General features: G+C 42.3%; 1 protein-coding gene and 1 pseudogene across 1 annotated transcript in view; one reads left to right on the forward strand and one right to left on the reverse strand.

Annotated features, from left to right (window-relative positions):
* Gle1 (GLE1 RNA export mediator) overlaps positions 1-22,562 on the forward strand; it is a 33,204-nt gene that overhangs the window by 285 nt on the left and 10,357 nt on the right. The window contains exons 2-11 of the mRNA XM_041675091.1: positions 1,923-2,150; positions 8,433-8,543; positions 10,256-10,404; positions 10,592-10,652; positions 11,158-11,412; positions 14,054-14,285; positions 15,456-15,568; positions 15,932-16,001; positions 22,021-22,163; positions 22,268-22,458. Coding sequence (XP_041531025.1) covers positions 1,923-2,150; positions 8,433-8,543; positions 10,256-10,404; positions 10,592-10,652; positions 11,158-11,412; positions 14,054-14,285; positions 15,456-15,568; positions 15,932-16,001; positions 22,021-22,163; positions 22,268-22,458 — 1,553 coding nt within the window. The remainder of the gene's footprint in view (positions 1-1,922; positions 2,151-8,432; positions 8,544-10,255; positions 10,405-10,591; positions 10,653-11,157; positions 11,413-14,053; positions 14,286-15,455; positions 15,569-15,931; positions 16,002-22,020; positions 22,164-22,267; positions 22,459-22,562) is intronic.
* Positions 6,912-7,024, reverse strand: LOC121463197 (annotated as a pseudogene).

A 22,562-nucleotide genomic window follows, 5' to 3' on the forward strand; every position in this document is an offset into this window, starting at 1 on the left:
CCGTGCACACACTCTTATCCCGCCTGTTCTAGTTGATCTATGGCTACTGCACTTCACGGGAAGCCTCCTGCCCGAGACGTCACCGTAACCCCAGTGCCGGCTGCGGTATCTTGTCAGCAGCTCTGGCCTCTCATTCTCTTCATTTGCTTTATAACCAGTTTGCTAGGACAGCGGTTCTCATTCTGTGGGTCGCGACTCCTTTGGGGGTAGTCACCTAAGACCATCGGAAAAACACATCATTTGCATTACGACTCATAATAGCCAAATTATAGTTAGGAAGTGACAACGAAGATAATAAACGTTATGGGTTAGGGTCACCGCAACATGAGAAATTGTATTTAAAGGTCGCAGCATGTGGAGGTTGAGAATCACTGCACGGAACCCCAGGTTTCTCGAAGAGTGTTTGATTTGACCTAATTCTAGTGCTGCCAGTGTAATGAGCCCAGTTTTATATTTCTGGCAGACCTGGGGATGTGGACGTGATCCCTGTAACTAGTATTTGCAATGCCCGTCGCTTAATGCTTGTTGGTGGCTTTTCTAATCAGTGATCACATGTGCCCGCCTACTGCCTCATGGCAGTATATCGAGTTTATCTGTATTCACAGGCTTGAACAACCATACCTAGTGTGAGGATACCTTCGGACTCCAAACACGATAGTTTGCTTGATAATTTCTCCCGGGCTGTATTCTCTCTGATGTTTTTGATTCCTTTCATAGTTGCCTTAGTGAGGGCCAGTGAGATGGCTCAACTGATAAGGGCACTTGCTACAGGAGCCTGAAGGCCTGCATTCAACCCCTAGAATCGATGTCAAGTTGGAGGGAGAAAACAAACTTTACAAACGCTTACGTCCAGACACCATGGTACCCCACCCTCCACCATCCCTTGCACACACAAACCATAAGTTTTAAAAATTTGTTCCTTTTAGGCTGTGGTTCTCAACCTTCCTACTGCGACAAGCCTTTTTTAATACAGTCCTCATGTTGTGGTGATCCCCCCAGACACAAAGTTATTTTGTTGCTACTTCATAACAGAAATTTTGCTACTGTTATTAATTGTAATGTAAATATCTGATATACAAGATATCTGATATGTGACTCCAAAGAGGTTGTGATCCATGGGTTAAGAACTACTGCTTTTTTTTTTTTTTTTTTTTTTTTTGTTTTTTCGAGACAGGGTTTCTCTGTGGCTTTGGAGCCTCTCCTGGAACTAGCTCTGTAGACCAGGCTGATCTCGAACTCACAGAGATCCGCCTACCTCTGCCTCCCGAGTGCTGGGATTAAAGAACTACTGCTTTTGTACCTGAAGTTTGCTTTGAACTCCTGACGCTCCTCCCACTACTTCCCTTAGTATTAAAATTCTAGGCATGTGCCAACACATCTGACTTTAATCTGACTTTTTTATAGATATATGGTCCGGGTCATGAAGTATCCACTCATGCTGATGAGATTAGCTCCATGGGTATAGTTGGTTGCTGCATAAGCTCAATGACTGAGTTCAATTCCCAGGACCTATGTGAGAGTGGATACCAGGATTGACTCTACAAGTTACCCTTTGACCTCCACGTGTGCGCTGTGGCACATGAGCCTCTACATACACACTAACAGTACTAGTACATTTTAAAACACATTAATAAAATAACAGCAGCAGTAATAAACCACTATTGCTGTGTACAGTGGCTTATGATCTCAGCACTTCAGAAGTGGAGACAGGAGGGTCAGTTCAAGGTCATCTCAATTTGATACTCTGTCTCAAAAACAAAAAGATGAAGAAAGCCTACTGTCTTTTCATCTCTGATTGTTAGTGCAGTACCTTTATCTTCAGTGTTAACTTTTTTCTTTGCTTGGGCCCTCAGTTGTTAAACATTGCATGTAATATCTTCTGTCAGTGGGTATACAAATAGGCTCAACCATTGTCTCCTTAGGATGTTTTGGAGGAATGCACATCTCTTCCCAAACTGTCTTCTTACTCTGGATGGGTGGTAGATCACGTCCTACCCAACACCTCACCCCATGCGCAAGAGAACTCTCCTTCCTCTGATCATTCGCCATCCTCTGGATCTGGTTCAGGCCTGGACCAACCCTCACTTCTTAAGTCTCCTGTCAGAAGTACCCCAGAATCCCCCTCACCTTCAACACCAAATGGAACCAAGGTAAGGTATGAAGACAGAATACCTGTTGGCTGCAAAATTGAAGTGTATAATACAGTCACATGAGAGTGACATTACCCTGGGGAAATGATTGTTTCCTATTGCAGCTGTTTGTAGGAACAATATTTATCATGTCTCCCAGTGTTCTTGTGTATGTGTGGATGTATGCATGTGTGTGGAGGCCAGAGGTCAGCTTTGGGTATTTATTCTCAAGGGCCAGCTGTCCTGTAGACCACGCTGGCCTTAAATTCACAGAGATCCAACTGCCTACCTAGTGCTGGGATCAAAGGTATGTGCTATCATGCTCGGCTCTTCACCTTGTTTTTGGAGACAGTGTCTCTCACTGGCCTGGAGCTCACCAATTAGGATTAACTGGCAGAGCAGCAGTTCAAGGAGTCTTCCTGTCTCCTCTTCCCCAGTGTTGGAATTATGAGCATATGCTACCATGCAGATTTATATGGATTTGTGGGGATCAAACAACCTTAGAAGCCTTTCTATTTACACTTTACCCACTAAGTTGTCTCCCCAGCCCAAGAAGAAACATCATTTATTAAAGAAGACCAGTGTGACACTAGGTGGCACACACCTTTAACTGCAGCACTTGAGAGGCAGAGGCAGGTGTTCAAGGCCAGCTTGGTCCACATAGTAAATTCCAGGCCAGCCACAGCTACATAGTGAGATGCTGTCTCAAAAAAAGAAGAAAAGTGTAGCACGAATAATAAAAAACCCAGAGATAGACATAGGGGTTAAAGCTAAAGGTCAGAGAAGCAGAACAGTAAGCCACTAGAGAGACCTTTTACCCTACCTCAGACTGCCTAGATTGCACTTTGTTTCCACCAAAGCTCAGACTCTACACTCAAAGGAGAGCCTATCTCTTCCCCCTTATATTCTTTTCTCCACACAGCCATATTGCTCCTATCTCTACCGTCCTATTGCCCAGATTAAGGGTGAATGCCTCCCAAACTTTGGGTTTAACAGGGTGAACCACCACCACCTGGATCTGTTTCTGGATCAGTTTTGTGTAGCCTAGGGTAGCCTTAAACTCAGAGATCCGTCTGCCTTTGTTTCCTGAGTCCTGGGATTAAAGGTGTGTGCCACTACTCCCTGGTTTATAGTGGCTTAGCTTTGTACTCTAATCTTCAGGCAAGCTTATTTATTAAAATATAAATAAAATATCACTACAGAAAAGTATTGTGCTTCTTGGCCTTTTGGAGAAGATCAAATGTAAATCAGTTAGGGCCAGGAATGGGGAGAGGGATGAACAAAGCTGAGTCATGAAAAATGCAGTGATTCTGTTTACCACTCTCGTTGGCAGTGTGAACCTGGGAGGGTGGGGCCTAAAAATAAGACAGAGGGAAGCCTTATGTAAATAGGCAACTATATTCAGAGTGTTAGGCAATTTATACTCTGAGGGTTAAGAAGAAGAGTCACATGAGTGAGGTGTTCAGTCACACACATGTGGTAAAAACATGTTTTCCCATAGAGACATATAAATAACAAGCAGTTATAATGAATAATCAGAAATAAACTCTCCCCTCTCTGCTACATGTGGGAGGGGCACAAAAGCACATTCCAAGAACAATTTTGTGTTTTGAAGAAACTGTGGTCGCAAGATGCTTGTCATGTGTTCTTGGAATTTTCTTAAAAGCACTCAGAAATCCTCTTGTATGACTTGTACTGTGTTCTGACATGAACCTAAATTATTTCCATTATTGGTGGGTTTATAAGCTCATTATTGGTTTCTAAGTAGGATGTGTTAGGCTTTGGAACTCAAGAGTCCCTTAAAGGATCTGGGTTGAACTCCCCCTGCCCCCCAAGCAGCAACATTCAAAGGTGAGGCTTTGGGAAGTGACTAGATCATTATCTTCAGTAGATTAATACATTGATCGGTTCATCATCTGATAGATTGCCAGGGTTGTAAACATAGTAGGTGGCATCAAGTTGAAGGGAGTGGATCCTTGTGACTCAAATCTAATCCCAGGCCTCCTCCTCTCTCTTTCTTTTGCTTCCCAACCACCCTACAGTGGCTACTTGTAGGTGAAGACTGCTTGTGCATTCCTGGCCACCCAAACCCAAATAATCACACAGAAAATATATTAATTACAGCACTGCTTGACCTATTAGCTCAAGCTTCTTATTAAGCTAACTCTTATTACTTCTTATTACTAACTCTTACACCTCAGATTAACCCATTTCTATTATTCTGTGTATTGGCATGAGGCTGTGGTTTACTGGTAAGGATCCAGCGCCTGTTTCCTTTGGCAGTTATATGGCATCTCCTTGACTCTGCCTACTCTCTCTCTGTATCTCTTCCAGCCTGGCTATATTCTGCCCTGTCACAGGCCAAAGCAGCTTTATTCATTAACCAATAAAAGCAACTCATATACAGAAGGACCTCCCACATTATCTTCCCTTTTCTGTCTAAATAAAAGGAAGGTTGTTTTTAACATTAACATAACAAATTTACAAAACAGTTATCAAGCAAGAATTATGGTACAATATTTAGTTCATTCACATCTGGCAAATTAAGGAGAATACTCTATGTTTGTAAGTCTAAAGCTTTATATCTACTTTATCATAACTAAGGAAAACTATAACTAACTGTCTTAACTCTTCAAAGACTCCAGAAGTATATAATTTTACCTAAATAAACAGGAAGTGCATTCTAAGTAACTTCCAAAACTCTAGAATTGATGGAGACATCTTGCTGCCTGGATTTCACCCAAGGTTCTTCTGTAACATTGGGGCATCCATCTTTAGCCTACAAGCCCATAGTATCCAGCAGACTTTTCTATGAAGCAGGAAATTTGAAGATCTGTTCTGCCTTCTAATGGCAAAGTTCATCATTTGCTTTCTTCTGTGTCCAGTAGAATGTCTCGCAGTTTGTTCTATGAAGCAGGAACCCTGAAGGACCATCTCTTCTTTTGGAAAGTTTAGCAGTCACTTTTCTATGGGTTCTGCATGTCAAATTCATACAGCATATCATAAAGCAGTCCAGGCAAGAGCAGCTTTTTGCCCAAATGGCTAGCAAACTCCATAAAGAGACTCTTCGATGCCTATCTTGAAGTAATTGGTGCTGCCAGAAACAGACATGCCTCACTTTCTATGTTCTTAAAACATTTTAAATGCCATATTCTATAGGTCTTTGGAGTGGTGAAGATTATCTAACTGAAATACATCTCTGTATATTTAGAAAACTAATATAATTAAAAGTTTGATTATAACAGATAACTACTAATCTGTATTTCTTAACTATACATTACATTTTTAAATGAGCTGCACAAACACAATACCTTAAACAAGAGCAGAAATACATACAAATAGTGTAGCAAATTGATGTTAAATTTGTATCAATAGACCAAGATCCATACCAATACAAAGTATTCATCTCTATATCATATCCCCCTCATTTCCATTAACATTTTTACTAACCCTTTTGAAATGAAAATAAACATTTATAAACAATCATTTTGGGGATTTTGGCATTGCTTTCTCCAAACTGCTTCCAGCTGTTTGTTGGGCAAATTATTTTTAGGGTTCACAGAGACATTTTTTGTGGGAAGTTTGTTCCATCGAACCACATTAGCCTGGAAGGAATATACAAGTTCTCATCTTCTGTGGAAACAAAAGCAGAATCTCTTTTCAAAAGAACCATATCCTTAGATTCAAATTTTGAAGTCAAGATACCTTTAAAATATGTTGGTTTAGCTTAGCAGCACCCAGAATCAAATGTCTCTTCAGTCAAAAAATTCACAATAATATACATAATTCTGATTCTCTGTGTATATTCCATCTTGACATGACTTACTTTTCTTCACCTCTTTAATCTATGACTGACTGCTGTTTTTGTTTTTCGAGACAGGGTTTCTCTATAGCTTTGGAGCCTGTCCTGGAACTCACTTTGTAGATCAGGCTGGCCTTGAACTCACAGAGATCTGCTTGCCTCTTCCTCCCAAGTGCTGTGCTCACCACCACTCGGTTGCCTTTTTTTTTTTTTTTTTTTGGTTTTTCGAGACAGGGTTTCTCTGTGGTTTTGGAGCCTCTCCTGGAACTAGCTCTTGTAGACCAGGCTGGTCTCGAACTCACAGAGATCCGCCTGCCTCTGCCTCCCGAGTGCTGGGATTAAAGGCGTGCGCCACCACCGCCCGGCCTTTTTTTTTTTTTTAATGTTAAGTGGCATGCACAGCGCCAATTCTGTGACCCTTTTCGTTGGCCCCACCTAGTGCAACATTGGGAAGGCATGTTCATGACCTCTGCAAGTCATACTTACCACCCCAGCTCCAGGGATACAGTGGGTATATGTTGCCATTAAGCAGTTTGTAACATGCTACACACAGACCCCATTTAAGTGCTCTGTAACTGTACCAGCACGAACCAGGAAGCCCTGCTCTTAAAGGAACCATGCAGTTTTTGCTGCTAATGCTGAGTAGGAATTTTTCTCTTACAGGAATTATGTCTCTGCTTGCCTCTGGCAAACAGAGCCCACCCGAGAAAAATGCTGCTACCAAGAAGCTGTACTTAACTCTGTTCTTTTTGTGTCTGGAATTTTTTCCCAATCTCTCAGGTTTTATGTGAATGTAGTTGCCCCATGTTCGAGCCCCATTTTGTAGGCAGAGACTGCTTGTTCATTCCCAGCTGGCCAGACCTAAATAATCACACAGAAAATATATTAATTACAACATTGCTTGGCCTATTAGCTCAGAATTCTTGTTTGTTTGTTTTTTAGCTCAGAATTCTTTTTTCTTTTTTTCTTTTTTTTTTTTAAGCCTACAGCACCCGGTAATCCCAGGCGGTCTCCCATCCAAGTACTAATCAGGCCCGACCCTGCTTAGCTTCCGAGATCAGACGAGATCGGGCGCATTCAGGGTAGCTCAGAATTCTTTTTTGTTTGTTTGTTTGTTTTTTAGCTCAGAATTCTTTTTTTTTTAAATTTATTTATTATGTATACGTATTCTGTCTGCGTGTATGCCTACAGGCCAGAAGAGGGCACCAGACATCATTACAGATGGTCGTAAGCCACCACGTGGTTGCTGGGATTTGAACTCAGGACCTTTGGAAGAGCAGGCAATGCTCTTAACCACTGAGCCATCTCTCCAGCCCTAGCTCAGAATTCTTATTAACTAACCCTTACATCTTAAATTAACCCATTTCTATTAATCTGTATATTGACATGAGGCTGTGGCTTACTGATAAGGATCTGGCGTTTGTTCCCTTTGGCAGCTGCGTGGTGTCTTTTTTTTTTTTTACATTTATTTATTTATTATGTATACAATATATTCTGTCTGTGTGTATGTCTGCAGGCCAGAAGAGGGCACCAGATCTCATTACAGATGGTTGTGAGCCACCATGTGGTTGCTGGGAATTGAACTCAGGACCTTTGGAAGAGCAGGCAATGCTCTTAACTGCTGAGCCATCTCTCCAGCCCCCAGCTGCGTGGTGTCTTATGTCTGCCTACTCTCTATATATATCTCTTCCAGCTTGGCTATATTCTGCCCTGCCGTAGACAATAGCTTTATTTATTAATTAATAAAAGGAACACATATACAAAAGGATATACCACATCAGCTGCTTTTCTCTACATATTCTGACTTAGCTCAGACTTGAAACAAGCAAAAAGCAACCAGTTGTATCAGGCTTTCTTTTAAGTCGTGATACAGAGACTTACTATATGAATATTCGGCCTTATCTTATGCTCATCCAACTAGATATTATAACTTATATTAACCTATTTTCCTTTATCTATGCTTTACCTCAGGGTTTTTTGCCTTTCTTTCATTGTGTATGTCCTACTTTTCCTGCTTCCTCCTTGGCTGGCCCAGGGGCATCTCCCTCTCTTTCTCGTTCTCTTATCCTCACCTTTCATCTTCCAGTCCCTCCCTCCCAGACTTGTAGATTCCTCCTCCTATTTATTCTCTCAGCCCACCAGCTGCACCTGTGCCTCTATTGCCCAGCTGTTGGCCATTCTTCAGCTTTTTATTAGATCAATCAGGCACCTTCAGTGGGCAAAACCACATATTTTTATGTCATTCAATAAATGCAGCATAAACAAATGTAAACTATCTTTATATAGTTAAAGTAATATTCCGTAACAACAAGTGAATCAAATGACTATGTATGGAAACTTCTGAACTGGGTGCCAAATTAATCTTTCTTTTGGATAATTTTCTAGGAAAAGTACAGTGACGGAACGCTAACAAGGACATGATCTTTGTCTATAAAGACAACACAAGTTTACCATGTTGAAAATTCATTTACTTATCTGTTTGTTTGTCATCTTTTGTTTAGAACACCCGAGAGTCCCAGAGCACTGAACCTATTGCACTTCTGTCCTCCCGAGCGATCAAAGTGGAAGGCTGCATCCGAATGTACGAATTGGTGCACAGAATGAGAGGAACAGTAAGTGAGACAATGAAGCAAGGAAGGCTTGACACTAAAGAGCCGTCTTTCACTAGATCCCCCTGGGGGAGGACACTGAGACATGCTAATCATGATTTGTCACCCACTGAAAGCTCACTTTGGAGGTAGTGTGATGTAAAGATCAAAAGTGAACACTCTCAAGTGAAATTTGGTTCCATTTTCTGGCTATCTATTTTAACTTCAGGAAAGTTTCTTAGGGTTTCCTATATTCCAGTTCTTCAAAATTTGCAGATGGTCCAGATGTTTCAGATATATTTTAACTTCTGAAAGAATAGCTGTATTTTAATTAATTTGACTTTGGGACTACTTCTATTTTTTTTTTTTTAATTTGTGCCTTCTCCCCTGGGACTACTTCTAGCTTATAAAATTAAGTTTTGCCTGAGTCTATAATTGACAATACAGCCAATTAGACAGGCTGTGATGGCACAGGCCTTTAATCCCAACACTCAGAAGGCAGAGGCAGGCAGATTTCTGTGAGTTTGAGGCCAGGCTGTTCTACAGAGAGAGTTCTAGGACAGGCTCCAAAGCTACAGAGAAACCCTGTCTCTAAAACCACCAAAAACAAAACAAATAAACAGAAAAAAAAAAACCCCAACAAATTAAGATCCTCTTTTTTTAAAAAATATTTATTTATTTATTATTTATTATGTATACAATATTCTGGTGCCAGAAGAGGGCACCAGACCTCATTACAGATGGCTGTGAGCCACCATGTGGTTGCTGGGAATTGAACTCAGGACCTTTGGAAGAGCAGCCAATGCTCTTAACCTCTGAGCCATCTCTTTAGCCCTTTTTTTTTTTGAGACAGGGTTTCGCTGTAGTTTTAGAGCCTGTCCTGGAACCAGCTCTTGTAGACCAGGCTGGTCTCAAACTCACAGAGGTCCGCCTGCCTATGCCTCCCAAGTGCTGGGATTAAAGGTGTACACCACTACTGCCCAGCACAAATTAAGATCTTAAAAATGGCGAGAGCTTGGGGAAATGGTTTTGTGAAAGAGCACTTGCCTTGTAAGCTTGAGGACCTCACTTCCAGTCCCTAACACCCATACAGAAAACTAGGCATGGCTATATGTATGTGCCTGTAACCCCAGCATTAGGAGAGAGGGGCATGTCTTGAAAGCTGAGTGGCCAGCCACTTTCAGCCAAATGGTGAGCTTCTGATTCAGTGAGAGATCTCATGTCAAGGCAGTTAGAGCGAGTGATAGAGGAAGACATTTGACATTTTGCTCTGTAAGTGTATACACACAACATAATACACAGACCACAAAACCACTAGCCCTCCACACATACACATACACAACCACAACTGGAAATAAGCTCAACTGATAGAATACTTACTGAGCATGCACAAAGCCATGGGCTCAGAAACTGGAACCATAGAAAACTGAGCCCATGCTCATATTTCCAGCACTAAGGAGGTGGAGACAAGTAGAACTTAAAGGTCATTCTTAGCTACAGAACAAGTTTGAGATCTGCAGGGGCTACATGAAATCTTGTCTCAAAAAAAAAGAAAAAAGAAAAAAGAAAAAAAATCCACTCCAAGTACAAGTGCTTTTACACAGCTCTTGAGAAGCAAGCTATTGGTTCCCTGCTCTGGAATCTCCCAGGTTCTAGGGCTGAGGGCAATCAGTGGTCAAGGAGCAGACGAGCCAGATGGCTGCGGCACTCCAAAAGCAGGTGCTGGTTCTTTTCAGGAGGGCCTGAGGCAGTGGCAGGAGGAGCAGGAGAGGAAGGTACGGGCCCTCTCAGAAATGGCATCTGAACAACTGAAGAGGTTTGATGAGCTGAAGGAACTGAAGCTGCACAAGGAATTCCAGGATTTACAAGAGGTGATGGAGAAGAGGTCAGTCTTCCTGAGTGACTTCTGCAAATGTCTGTGTGGTCAGCTTGATTGTTTTCCCAGGGAAATCCCCAGGTGAAAGTCAGTCCTTAAACATCAAAAGTGCCCGACCTTGGGAAAAGCCCTACTGTGACAGTGAGGGGAGGGAAACCATCTCAGGAGACCTACCTGACTCTGCCTTTTTCATCAGTACCAGAGAAGCCCTGGGCCACCAGGAGAAGCTAAAAGCTGAGCATCGCCACAGAGCCAAGGTCAGTGCCTGGGAGAATCAGCATGATTGAATTGGTGACTGTCTCTAGCCCTCTGAATTTTTTATCAATTTTATGATCATGCTCCTGGCTAGTGGCTCTGTAGTAGCTTTTCATCATTGTGATGACAAGGGAAAAGGGGCTTGTTTCAACTGTTGGTGTCAGATGGCCCAGAAAGCCTCTGCACTCTGGGTTTCCCCCTTTTCTCTTTCTCCTCCTCGGGGCTCAACCTGTGGGAATGGTACCACCCACATTCGAGCAGGCTCTCCTTTTTTGTTAATCCTCCCTGACAATGCCCTCAGAAACCTGTAGAGGTACGATTTACTAATCTCCTAGGTTATTTTTCAATCAATCAAGCTTAAAATTGCAATTAACCTGTGTATTGACCTTGGGGAATTTATTTTCTGCTTTGAGCCCACTTGTGAAAAGATGTAACTCACCTAGGGTTTGAGCAGTGTGGAAAGGGAAAGGCTCCCCTACTCAGCGACTCAGTGGCCCCTTTCAGTAGATTCTCAACCTGAAGCTTCGAGAGGCAGAGCAGCAGCGTGTGAAGCAGGCAGAGCAGGAGCAACTTCGGAAGGAGGAAGGCCAGGTCCGTCTACGCAGCCTGTACACTCTGCAAGAGGAGGTCCTTCAGCTTAACCAGCAGCTGGATGCCTCCAATCAGCACAAGGACCTGCTGAATGTCGACCTGGCTGCCTTCCAGACCCGGGGCAACCAGCTGTGTAGCCTCATCTCCGGAATCATTCGCACTACCTTGGAGGTAGGGATTACAGAATGACAACAAAGCTGCTTAAAGTAAAAATGTATTTTGATTTAAAAATAATGCCTACCTATTGGAGGAAATACCAGTGATTGCTTTATCAGTGGGGTAAGAACTGGGACAGCTCTCTGGTAAAGCATTTGTTAGCTTTCATGAGGTCCTGGTAATGTAAAATGAAAACCTAGCAAATAATAGCTATAAATACATAAAAATTAAGATTAAATATATCTTCATATTTTCATTGTATTCTATATTTTATATTTAGTGTAAAGCCAGAGACAAACATTAAGAACAATAAAAAGAGGTCAGTAGTTGACAGCACAAGAAAAGCTAAAGTTATAAAGAAGATGTTGATGTATCTAAGAACAGAAAATTTAAAGATATTACATATTTAGAAATATTTGTCACATACACTAAAATTTAATGTCCTTGATTCAAGAATGCTCTTGAAATTTGTGCAAAAAGATGCTTTTACTTTCTGCTTTTACTTTCTGCTTTTCTCGTAGAAGAGAAAATGAGCAAAGGACATGACAGGTGGCTTTAAAAAGCTGAAATGGGGCTTGCCAGATGCCCAGCAGGGAGAGGCTTTGTGCTTAGACTGATGAACTTGAGTTCCCGGCTCACACAAGTGACAGGAGAGAGCCGACCTGCAGTTGTCTGACTTTCATAATTGTGAGCGCACACACACACACACACACTCACATAGTCTAATATTTTATCAAAAACAAAAGCTGGAAAAGAACTTTGAATATTTATGGATGAATCACCACTAATAGGACTTTTACAAATTATAGCTCTGTTTCTTTGTTTTGTTTTTTTTTAAAAATATTTATTTATTTATTATGTATACAGCATTCCTTCCATGTATGTCTGCAGGCAGAAGAGGGCACCAGACCCCATTACAGATGGTTGTGAGCCACCATATGGTTGCTGGCAATTGAACTCAGGACCTTTGGAAGAACAGTCAGTGCTCTTAACCTCTGAGCCATCTCTCCAGCCCCAGCTCTGTTTCTTTGTTACTGAGGCAATGTAGCCATGGCTGACTTCAAATTCTCAATGCTTCCTCTTAGCTTGTTAGTGCTGGATTGCAGACCTGCACCAGTGTTCCTAGCAAAACCAGCATGTTTAACTAGCATATTGTTGTAACTCTCCCCACACTTTTTTTGTTCTTTTAGATTTTTTTTTTAAGAATTTTATTTTATTTTTTTAAATATTTATTTATTTAGTATACAGTATTCTGTCTACTTGTATGCCTGCAGGCCAGAAGAGGGAACCAGACCACATTACAGATGGTTGTGAGCCACCATGTGGTTGCTGGGAATTGAACTCAGGACCTTTGGAAGAGCAGGCAATGCTCTTAACCACTGAGCCATCTCTCCAGCCCCCGTTCTTTTAGATTTTATTTGTATGTATAGATATGTGTCAGTATTTCTTTTTCTTTTCTTTTTTTTTAAATTTATTATGTATACAGTGTTCTGCATGCATGCCAGAAGAGGGCACCAAATCTCATTACAGATGGTTGTGAGCCACCATGTGGTTGCTTGGACTTGAACTCAGGACCTCTAGAAGAGCAGCCAGTGCTCTTAACTGCTGAGCCATTTCTCCAGCCCCCTCAGTATTTCTTTATGTACACATGTGTGTGGGTTTCCATGGAGGGTAGAAGACAATGTCATTTCTAGACCTGGAGTTACAGGTGGTTGTGAGCCACCTGGCATGGGTGCCAGGACCCCAAACCCAGATGCTCTGCAAGAGCATCAATTGCTTTTAACTGCTGAGCCATTTTTCTAGACCCCAGGTTTGTTTTTTGTTTTTTTTTTTTGATGACAGAGTCTTGTATAGCTCAACATGGCTTGGAACTTAAGGCGTTGCTCCCCCATCAGTCCTCGAGTGCGAGGATTACTGCATATGCACCATATAGTTGGTTTAGTCACAATTTTTTTTTTTTTTTTTTTTTTTTTTTGGTTTTTCGAGACAGGGTTTCTCTGTGGCTTTGGAGCCTGTCCTGGAACTAGCTCTGTAGACCAGGCTGGTCTCGAACTCACAGAGATCCGCCTGCCTCTGCCTCCCAAGTGCTGGGATTAAAGGCGTGCGCCACCACCGCCCGGCCCACAATTTTTTTATAGATTACTCTGACTGGTGTTGATGAAAGCATCAACAACTCCATTATTGGTTGCTATGAATGTGATGATGATAAATATTTTGTTGTTAGTGTATGTGTGTGTGTGTGTGTGTGTGTGTGTGTGCACATGTGTGGAAGTAGAAGGACAATTGTGTGGAGTCAGTTCTTTCCTACCTCTATGGGGGATCCAGGTACTACATTCAGCTTGTCAGTCAGAGTTGCTAAGCAAGTACTCTTACCCACTGAGCTGTTTTCTTGGAAACAGGGTCTCACTGTGTAGCCCTGACTGACCTCAGAGTTGCAACAGTCTTCCTGCCTCTGCCTCTCAGGTGCTAAGATTGCAGGCATGAGCCAACACTCCCAGCTCTATGATAGCAAATCTTCAAGAGAACAGGAAAAGAGTAGGTATCAGTACTTGATCATGTGTGTGCACAGGTCCAACAGTTCCATTTTAGAAATGTACGGTGTGTGGTGTCGGGCACCTGGGAAATGAATGTTGAGTGTTGTCTCTCACTCTTACAGAGTGGCTATCCCACAGCAGAGCACCAAGCTGAGGCCGAGCGAACACTGCAGGAAATGCGGGACCTCCTCTCAAATTTGGAGCAGGAGATCACTAGAGCCTATGAAGTTAAAAAGAAGCAGGATGAAGAGGAGGCCCGTATCAAGCTGCAAGAATCACAGGTGCAAAAGGGTCCAGGGGCTCCCACTCAGCCCACTGTGCCCAGCCCAGGCCCAGCAGGGACACAGAATGAAGGTGGGTTCTGGTGTGAATGCAGTCCTTTAACTGTTTAAGTTTCAGGAGAGTTAAAAGAAAACAAACATAAAAAAGTAAATGAGAATGTGTCACACTAGAGAATGGCCCAGTTCCTAAGAACTTTTACATAAGTGTGTTTTAGTTGATCTGGAACCAATTTCAAATTCTAGCACTTGAAAAGAGCCTTGAAAAGGCTGTTATGTCTAATGGTGTGTTATTCCAAATATTGCTAAGTATTTTATAAGAATTAGGATTTTGGGTTTTTTGTTTTTGTTGTTGTATTTTTCACCCTGGCTTTTTGAGATAGGGTTTCTCTATTGCTTAGAATTTGTCCTGGAACTTGCTCTGTAGACCAGACTGGCCTTGAACTCACAGAGATACGACTGTCTCTGCCTTCTGAGTGCTGGGATTAAAGGTGTGTGCCACCACTACCTGACTTAAAAGAACTGTTAAAGATTTATTTATTTGAGACAGGTTTCTCTGTAGCTTTGGAGCCTGTCCTAGAACTAGCCCTTGTAGACCAGGCTGGCCTCGAACTCACAGAGGTCCACCTGCCTCTGCCTTCTGAGTGTTGGGATTAAAGGCATGCGCCACCACTGCCTGGCTAAGATTTATTTATTTTTGTTTTGTGTGTATGAATGTTTTGCCTTTGTGAACATATGTGCACTACATGTGTACTTGGTGTCCACAGAGACCAGATAAGAGCATTGTTGTACCTCGAATTGAAATTACAAAGAGTTGTGATCAACTATGTGGATGTGGGAACCAGAGAGGTCTAATCTTTTCCAAGAGTAGCAACTCTTATTTTTAGGATTTTTTTCAAGGATTTTCATTTGTATAACTGCTGAACTGCAATCTCTCCAGTCCCACTACTAAGTATTTTAAGTAATATTTACAGATAACCTTGTTTAATATATTTGAGGATCACATTGCCATGTGTTTAGCCAGACAGTGGAATTTCTTTCTAGTTGTATAGCGGTGTAACCTTAGCAAACAATCTTTCCGTGTCTATTTCTTTACTCATTAAATAGAGATAGTAGTAGTTTCTACTTCACAGTGTGATTGTGACCACTAACGTAGTCAATCCATAGCTCAGTGCTTAGAATAGTTCTAGCTCATATGCCATGTTCAATAAGCTCACTGCCATTGAGACCTGTCTTTTATTCTCAGAATTGCAGGTAAAGGTACAAGACAGTACCATGCAGTGGTATCAGCAGCTTCAGGATGCTTCTGCCAAATGTGTGTTGGCCTTTGAGGGCCTGACCAGCAGCAAGGACAGTCAGGTAGGGAAGAGTTGGGTGGCAGAAATTCTGGCAGTGTACCCCACAGCCTGACCTCCTAAAAGAAAGTATTTGGTGTGTCATGTTCCCTCATTCGTAAAGGCCTGTGCTCAGCTTTTTTTTTTTTTTTAAAGATTTATTTATTTATTATGTACACAGTGTTCAGCCTCCAAGTATGCCTGCAGGCCAGAAGAGTGCACCAGATCTCATTACAGATGGTTGTGAGTCACCACGTGGTTGCTGGGAATTGAACTCAGGACCTCCGGAAGAATAGTCTATGTTCTTAACCTCTGAGTCATCTCTCCAGCCCCTATGTGCTCAGCTTTTCACAACACCATCTAACATGTCACCGTTCTCTTTTGGCAGGCCAAAAAGATAAAGATGGACTTGCAGAAAGCAGCCACTATCCCAGTGAGCCAGATCTCCACTATTGCAGGTGGGTCAGATGGTTACGAATATTGTCCTTCACTTCATTGTCTTATTTTTCCAAACTGGTTGCTTTGAGGGTCTTAAAAGTGTTTTATCAGGGCTGAAGTGTGGCTTAGCGGCAGAGCACTTGCCAAGTATGTACAAAGGCCTGGGTTCCATCCCTATGACCACCAAAAAAAAAAAAAAAATGTGTGTTCAAACTATGTTGGGTCCCGATTTTTTTTTTTTCTGTTTTTCCTCTTCAAACAGAAGATAGTTGGTTCTAGTAGTACAGGCTTGTAATCCCAGCTGGTTGAGGGAAGGTTGAGGCTGGGGGATCATAAATTCAAGGACAGCATGCATAAAGTGCAATGCACTGAGACCTTACCTCAAAAGGAGAAAGTCAGAAGACACCTGGGGGTGCAGCTAGTGGAACTCTTACAGACACATGCTAGGCCTAACTCACTCCTCAGTAGCAAAGAAAAGAAGAAAGGATTATTTGTTGACTCTTTTTGGAGAGGTTCAAATGATTTTATTGAGAACCTGTGAGATAGGAGAGCTGGGAAAGGTGCTAAAGAAGTAAGTGCTGCAGGGGATAGAGATCATGTGCCAGACTGGAGAGCTGGCTCAGCAGTTAAGAGCTGGCTCTGCTCTTCCAGAGTCCTGAGGTCAATTCCCCAACAACTACAGCATGGCTCACAACCATCTGTAACGAGGTTTGGTGCCCTCTCCTGGCCTGCAGGCAAAATATTGTGTACATTTTTTTTTTTTAAAAGAGGGATCACATGCTAAAAACCACTGACCAATTCTTAACCTCTATCTATCTGTCTGTCTGTCTCTCTGTTTATTTATTTGCCTTTTTTTTGAGACAGAGTTTCTTTGTGTAACCTTGACTGTCCTGGAACTAGCTCTGGAGACGAGGTTGGCCTCCAATTTACAGAGATTTGCTATTTTTATTTTTTTATAGCGCTGGGGGTTGCAGGCCTCTACCACTGAGCAACGGATACTAATTTGTTTGCTTTATTGAGTTAGTGGGCCACTGTGTAGCCCAGGATGACCTTAAATTCATCCTAGCCTGATGGGTGTTCTTGATTTCAGACATGTGCCACAACACTTGGTGTCTGAGTATTTTTTAAGGATTTTATTTATGCGTATATACATGTACCTGTATTTATGTGACTATATGAGTGTATGTTCAGGTGCCTATGGAAACCAGAAGACGGCATTGATCCCTTGGAATTTGTGAGCTGTCTCGTGGGGTACAAGGACTCTGGTCCTCAGGATTGACTAGCAGTTGCTCTTAACCACTAAACCATCTCTCAGCCCCCTGATTCATTTTTAATAAGCTATGTATTAATAATAAATTATTTAGAATGCTTTTCTTTTCCCCTTCGGGGGGGAGTGGTTTGGAGACTGGGTCTCACTATGTAGCCCTGATTATGGACCAGGTTAGACTCACTCACAGAGGACTCATTCCGCCTGCCTCTGCCACCCAAGTGCTGGAATTAAAGGCATGTACCACCACGCCTAGCTTTATTTATTTGTATTTTTGAAGTGGTGCTGGTAATTTAACACAGGGTTTTATGTAGAATGCTAGGCAAATTCTTTACCAGTGAGCACACCCTGGCTCCCCCAGCCCTAGAATGACTTTTAAATCTAAAGTTGAAAGTTAGGCCGGGCGATGGTGGCACACGCCTGCCTTTAATCCCAGCACTCGGGAGGCAGAGGCAGGCAGATCTCTGTGAGTTCGAGACCAGCCTGGTCTACAGAGCTAGTTCCAGGACAGGTGCCAAAGCCACAGAGAAATCCTGTCTCGAAAATACCAAAAATAAATAAATAAATAAATAAATAAAGTTGAAAGTTAGTACTGTAAATATTATGAAGAGAACTCGGAGTAAATGGGAGAATACCAACCTAGGATGTCACTTCTGCTCTTTGCTTTTGTCCTGCTTTGTCCTGTGTTAGCTTTTCCAAACTCCAATATTGACATTTTAATACTCTCCCCTCCAGAGATGTAGCAAATAATCCAAATGTTGAAAGACCCTTCTTTAGAGCCTGGGTTCAGTTTCACAGCTGTGGATGAGGAAGCCATTACAGGCTGTACCATCGAGCAGTAGAAGAGCAGCTCAAGAGCTCTTCTGCTTGCTGTGTGCCCTATCACACTCTTACTTATTGCCAAAAAAGCACATAAATGTTGTAGATTGTGCCCTCGAGGTCATTTGGCCAAACTTACTTAGATTCCTCTGTTGCCTGCAATTCTTTGTGGAACTGGGCAGAGTATAAATAAACTCTATTGAGGAGTTTCAAGTCGCATTGACAGTGGGAGGGAGGGAGGGGGTTGGGGTGAGGGGGGTAGGGGAGTGGTGGTGTGTTGGCTGCGCTCTCCTGCTTATCCTCATTCCTTACCTAAGTCACTGCAGTCTTATCTCAGCTGCAGCAGGGAAACAAGCAGCCTGAGCTCCTCAGCAGCTGTATTTGTTTGTTTGTTTTAGAGACTATTTATTACTATTTATTTTTTATGATTATTATTGTCTGTTTTAGAGACTAAGGTAGCCTTCTTTCCTTAGTCAGCTCTTGTAAAAGTCTGCCTTTGTTCCCATCCCTTCTGTCACCTGCCAGACTTTGTTCAATGCTTCTGTCCATTCTCTCTGCTTCCTGAGATTGCTTCATTTTGCCGCTCCCTTCCTCAGCCTTTAAATGTGCTTGAGTTGCTCATATATCTTTATTGATTCCCTTGTTCTTCTGCCTTCTGATCAATCTCTACTCTAGCCAGTATTTCTATTCGGCCTTTGGACTACAAGCTTCTCTATGAAACAGTTCCCCTGACTCTGCGGCGCCACTGCTTCTCAGGTTCCACCCCTCTTTCCTCTCTTGCCCCTGCCTTGATTGTTTTGCTTCCTAGGGGCCTGTTATCATCCACAGTTCTGTTTATCCTTTGTAATCCCATGGTGTCAAACTTTATTTTTATACCAGTGACTTCTCACTCTGTCCTGGGTCATTCCTTTCTTCCAAGCTTCACAGTCTCTAACAACCTCATAAGGCACTTCTCTGAAAGATGTGTCTCGGCTCCCTTTAACTAATTTATTTTCTCTGTGCCTTTTTTCTCCTTCTGGAAACTGGAAGCAATCTGCATGTCTGTTCTCATTCTGCTGTTCTTCTGGTGAGACCCAGCATGCTCTGGAATCAGTGCTCAGGAAGGTTGAGTAAGCAGAGGAAAAAGGAAAAAAAAAATTTGTTCTTATTGTTAAAAGTGGACAATAACCATGAAGAGTTAGAATTAGGAAAGATTTATAAGTGGACATGGGCTAGTGGGTATGGTAACCACTTCAGGCATAGGGTAAAGAGGGGCTGGTTGTGAGATTTAGCTCGTGAGTCCCTGGAAGCTGTTGGTAATATGACTTTGCAGTCATATTACCAACATATTGTTGGTAATATGACTTTGCAGTCAGGCACTAAGGAAGCGTGTATAAAAGTGGACACATTTAACATCCCAATCTTTCTTATTTTCTGGAACTATTCATCCTATAGATCTGTGCTGTCTTTTATTTTAGGTTTTTGTGTGTGTGTTTTTCTGTGTTTCAAGGTTTCTCCTTGTTACAGCCCTAACTGTCCTAGAACTAGCTCTTGTAGATCATGCTGACCTTGAACTCACAGAGATCCTCCTGCCTCTGCCTCCTGAGTGCTGGGGTTAAAGGTGTGCACCACCACCACCACTGGACTCTGTGATGTCTTTTTTTTTTTAAATATTTATTTATTTATTTATTATGTATACAATATTCTGTCTGTGTGTATATCTGCAGGCCAGAAGAGGGCACCAGACCTCATTACAGATGGTTATGAGCCACCATGTGGTTGCTGGGAATTGAACTCAGGACCTTTGGAAGAGCAGGCAGTGCTCTTAACCACTTGAGCCATCTCTCCAAGCCCCTCTGTGATGTCTTTTTAATTCATTTTTGGTTTCCTCCTGCATCTCTGGTTTAGGGGATATTTTTGAGTCATTAGACTTTTGAAGTGATTAAGAATTTCATAAAGTATTTTTCAACTGGAGATTCTGGTTAATTAAATCATTGATTGTAAGTACTGGAGTAATGAAAATGCTTATGCATGGGGAAAAACAGTGTTTATCCTAACGTGTTTCACATAATATTTCACATAGCCAGTGGTGGGAATGGAGTTAGATCTCTTTCAGGAAGGAGAAATTATAGTTACCTTTCCCATCTTTCCTGTTTATCTCCATCCCCATTTCACATATTACCTATCTTTGGTTCAAGCATCAGGTCAAAGTCAGTAGATGGTGATACAGAAACAGCTATTTCAAAGAATTGGCTCTTCATTGGCTCTGTGTAGTTCTATCTGTCCTAGAACTTGCTCTGTACACCAGGTTGGCCTTAAACCCAGAGACTCTGCTGCCTCTGCCTCCCAAGTGCTGGGATTAAAAGCGTGGGCCACCACTGCTCAGCTATGGGTTCTTCTGTATGCATGTTAAGAAATGTGTCAGCTTTCCATTCCTGTAGCAATCTTGTGAGGTATTAATTCAGTAAAAAGAAGGTTTAGTTTGACCTTTGGAGACAGCCTGATGTCAGTGCTGGGAAGTGAACTCAGGTCCTCTGGAAGAGCAGAAAATGTTCTAACTACTGAATGATTTGTAGATAGATTTATTTATTTTTATTTTATGTGTGTAAGTGTTTGTCCGTGTACCGTGTTTGTGTCTGGTGCCCTTGGAGACTAGAGGAGAGTATTGGATCCCTGGAAATAAGAGTTATGCATGGTGTGAGCTTCCACGTTGGTTCTGGGAATTGAACCTGGGTCCTCTGGAAGAGCAGCCAGTCCTCTTAACCACTGAGCATCTCTCTAGCCCCAATTTACTTATTCTTAAAAATTTATTTTTAAGCCGGGCGATGGTGGCGCACGCCTTTAATCCCAGCACTCGGGAGGCAGAGGTAGGCGGATCTCTGTGAGTTCGAGACCAGCCTGGTCTACAGAGCTAGTTCCAGGGCAGGCTCCAAAGCCACAGAGAAACCCTGTCTCGAAAAACCAAAAAAAAAAAAAAAAAAATTTATTTTTAATTATGTGTATGTGTAGTTTTATACATGAAAGTAAAGTACCCTCCAAGGCTAGAGGTATCATATCTCCTTAGAGCTGCAGTTATGGGTGCTGAGAATCAAATTTAGGTCCTCCATAAAAGCAGTACGTATTTGTAATTGCTGAACCATTTTTCTAGTCCTTCCACTTTGTTCAGTGAGACAAGAATTTAACATTTTAGCTAGACTGGCTGGTCAGTGGGTCCCTAGGATCTGCCTGTCTCCACCCTGCTAGTGTTGGGTTTACAAGCATATGCTGCCATGCTCGGATTTTATGTGCAGCAAGGACTTCATCCACTGAGCCCTCTCCCCAGCCATCTGTGATATGCCCATATGCAACTGTGTTTGGGTTTAGATTCTACACTTATGTACAGATGGATTTTGGTAGATGGTTTACTTTGTCATTTGCATTGAATAAAAGATTTGACATTAGCTGAGCATGGTGGCGCATGCCTTTAATCCCCAGCATTGGAGGCAGCTCTCTGTGAGTTCAAAGTCAACTTGATCTACAAAGTGAGTTCCAGGACAGATAGGGAGGTTACACAGAAAAACCCTGTCTTGGGGCTAGTGAGATGGCTTAGTGGTTAAGAGCACTGACTGCTCTTCTGAGGACCTGGGTTCAGTTCCTGGCACCCACATGGCAGCTTGCAGCTGTCTGTAACTCCGGTTCCAGAGAATCTGACATCATTACACCAATGTGCATAAAATAAAGTTAAAAAAAAAAAGGAAAAGAAAAACCCTGTCTCAGAAAACCAGCAAAAAAAGATTGACATGAAGTTGTATGTTATTGAGACAGGTTCACATGTAGAACAGACTGGTCTCAAACTCACAACATGGCCTTACTCAACGCAAACATGAGTTCTGATCTTTCTACCCTCCTTCCCAAATGCTGGCATTAGTATAAGTGTGTACAATCATGTCAACCTGCAGTTTTATCAATTTTGTTGCTTTTTCTTTCTCACCTAGGTTCAAAGCTGAAGGAGGTCTTTGAAAAGATCCATAGCCTGCTATCTGGAAAGCCCGTCCAATCTGGTGGACGTTCTGTGTCTGTCACTCTTAGCCCACAAGGGTTGGACTTTGTCCAGTACAAACTGGCAGAGAAATTTGTGGTGAGAAACCTTGTTGTCAGGAGTATGGGCAGAAGAAGCTGGTGGGCAGTGTTGAACCTTGCTGGCATATTAACCTGAAATTGTGTCCATATTTGTGTTCCTAGAAACAAGGTGAGGAGGAAGTGGCCTCTCATCATGAAGCAGCATTCCCCATTGCAGTGGTGGCATCTGGTATCTGGGCGCTCCATCCTAAAGTGGGGGAACTTATCCTTGCTCATCTCCACAAGAAGTGTCCCTACTCCGTTCCTTTCTACCCAGCTTTTAAGGAGGGGATGGCTTTGGAGGACTATCAGCGGTGAGGTTATTTTCTCTTCTTTCATTCACTCTAGGGAGAGTAGGAGAATATAAGAATCTGAGTTTATTTTCAGTCTTTCTCACAGCTCCTTCTCTGTACTTTAA

The sequence above is a fragment of the Microtus oregoni genome, unplaced genomic scaffold (assembly GCF_018167655.1).
Source record: "Microtus oregoni isolate MIOR12 unplaced genomic scaffold, Mior012 000025F_ref0000491, whole genome shotgun sequence".
Taxonomy (NCBI): domain Eukaryota; kingdom Metazoa; phylum Chordata; class Mammalia; order Rodentia; family Cricetidae; genus Microtus; species Microtus oregoni.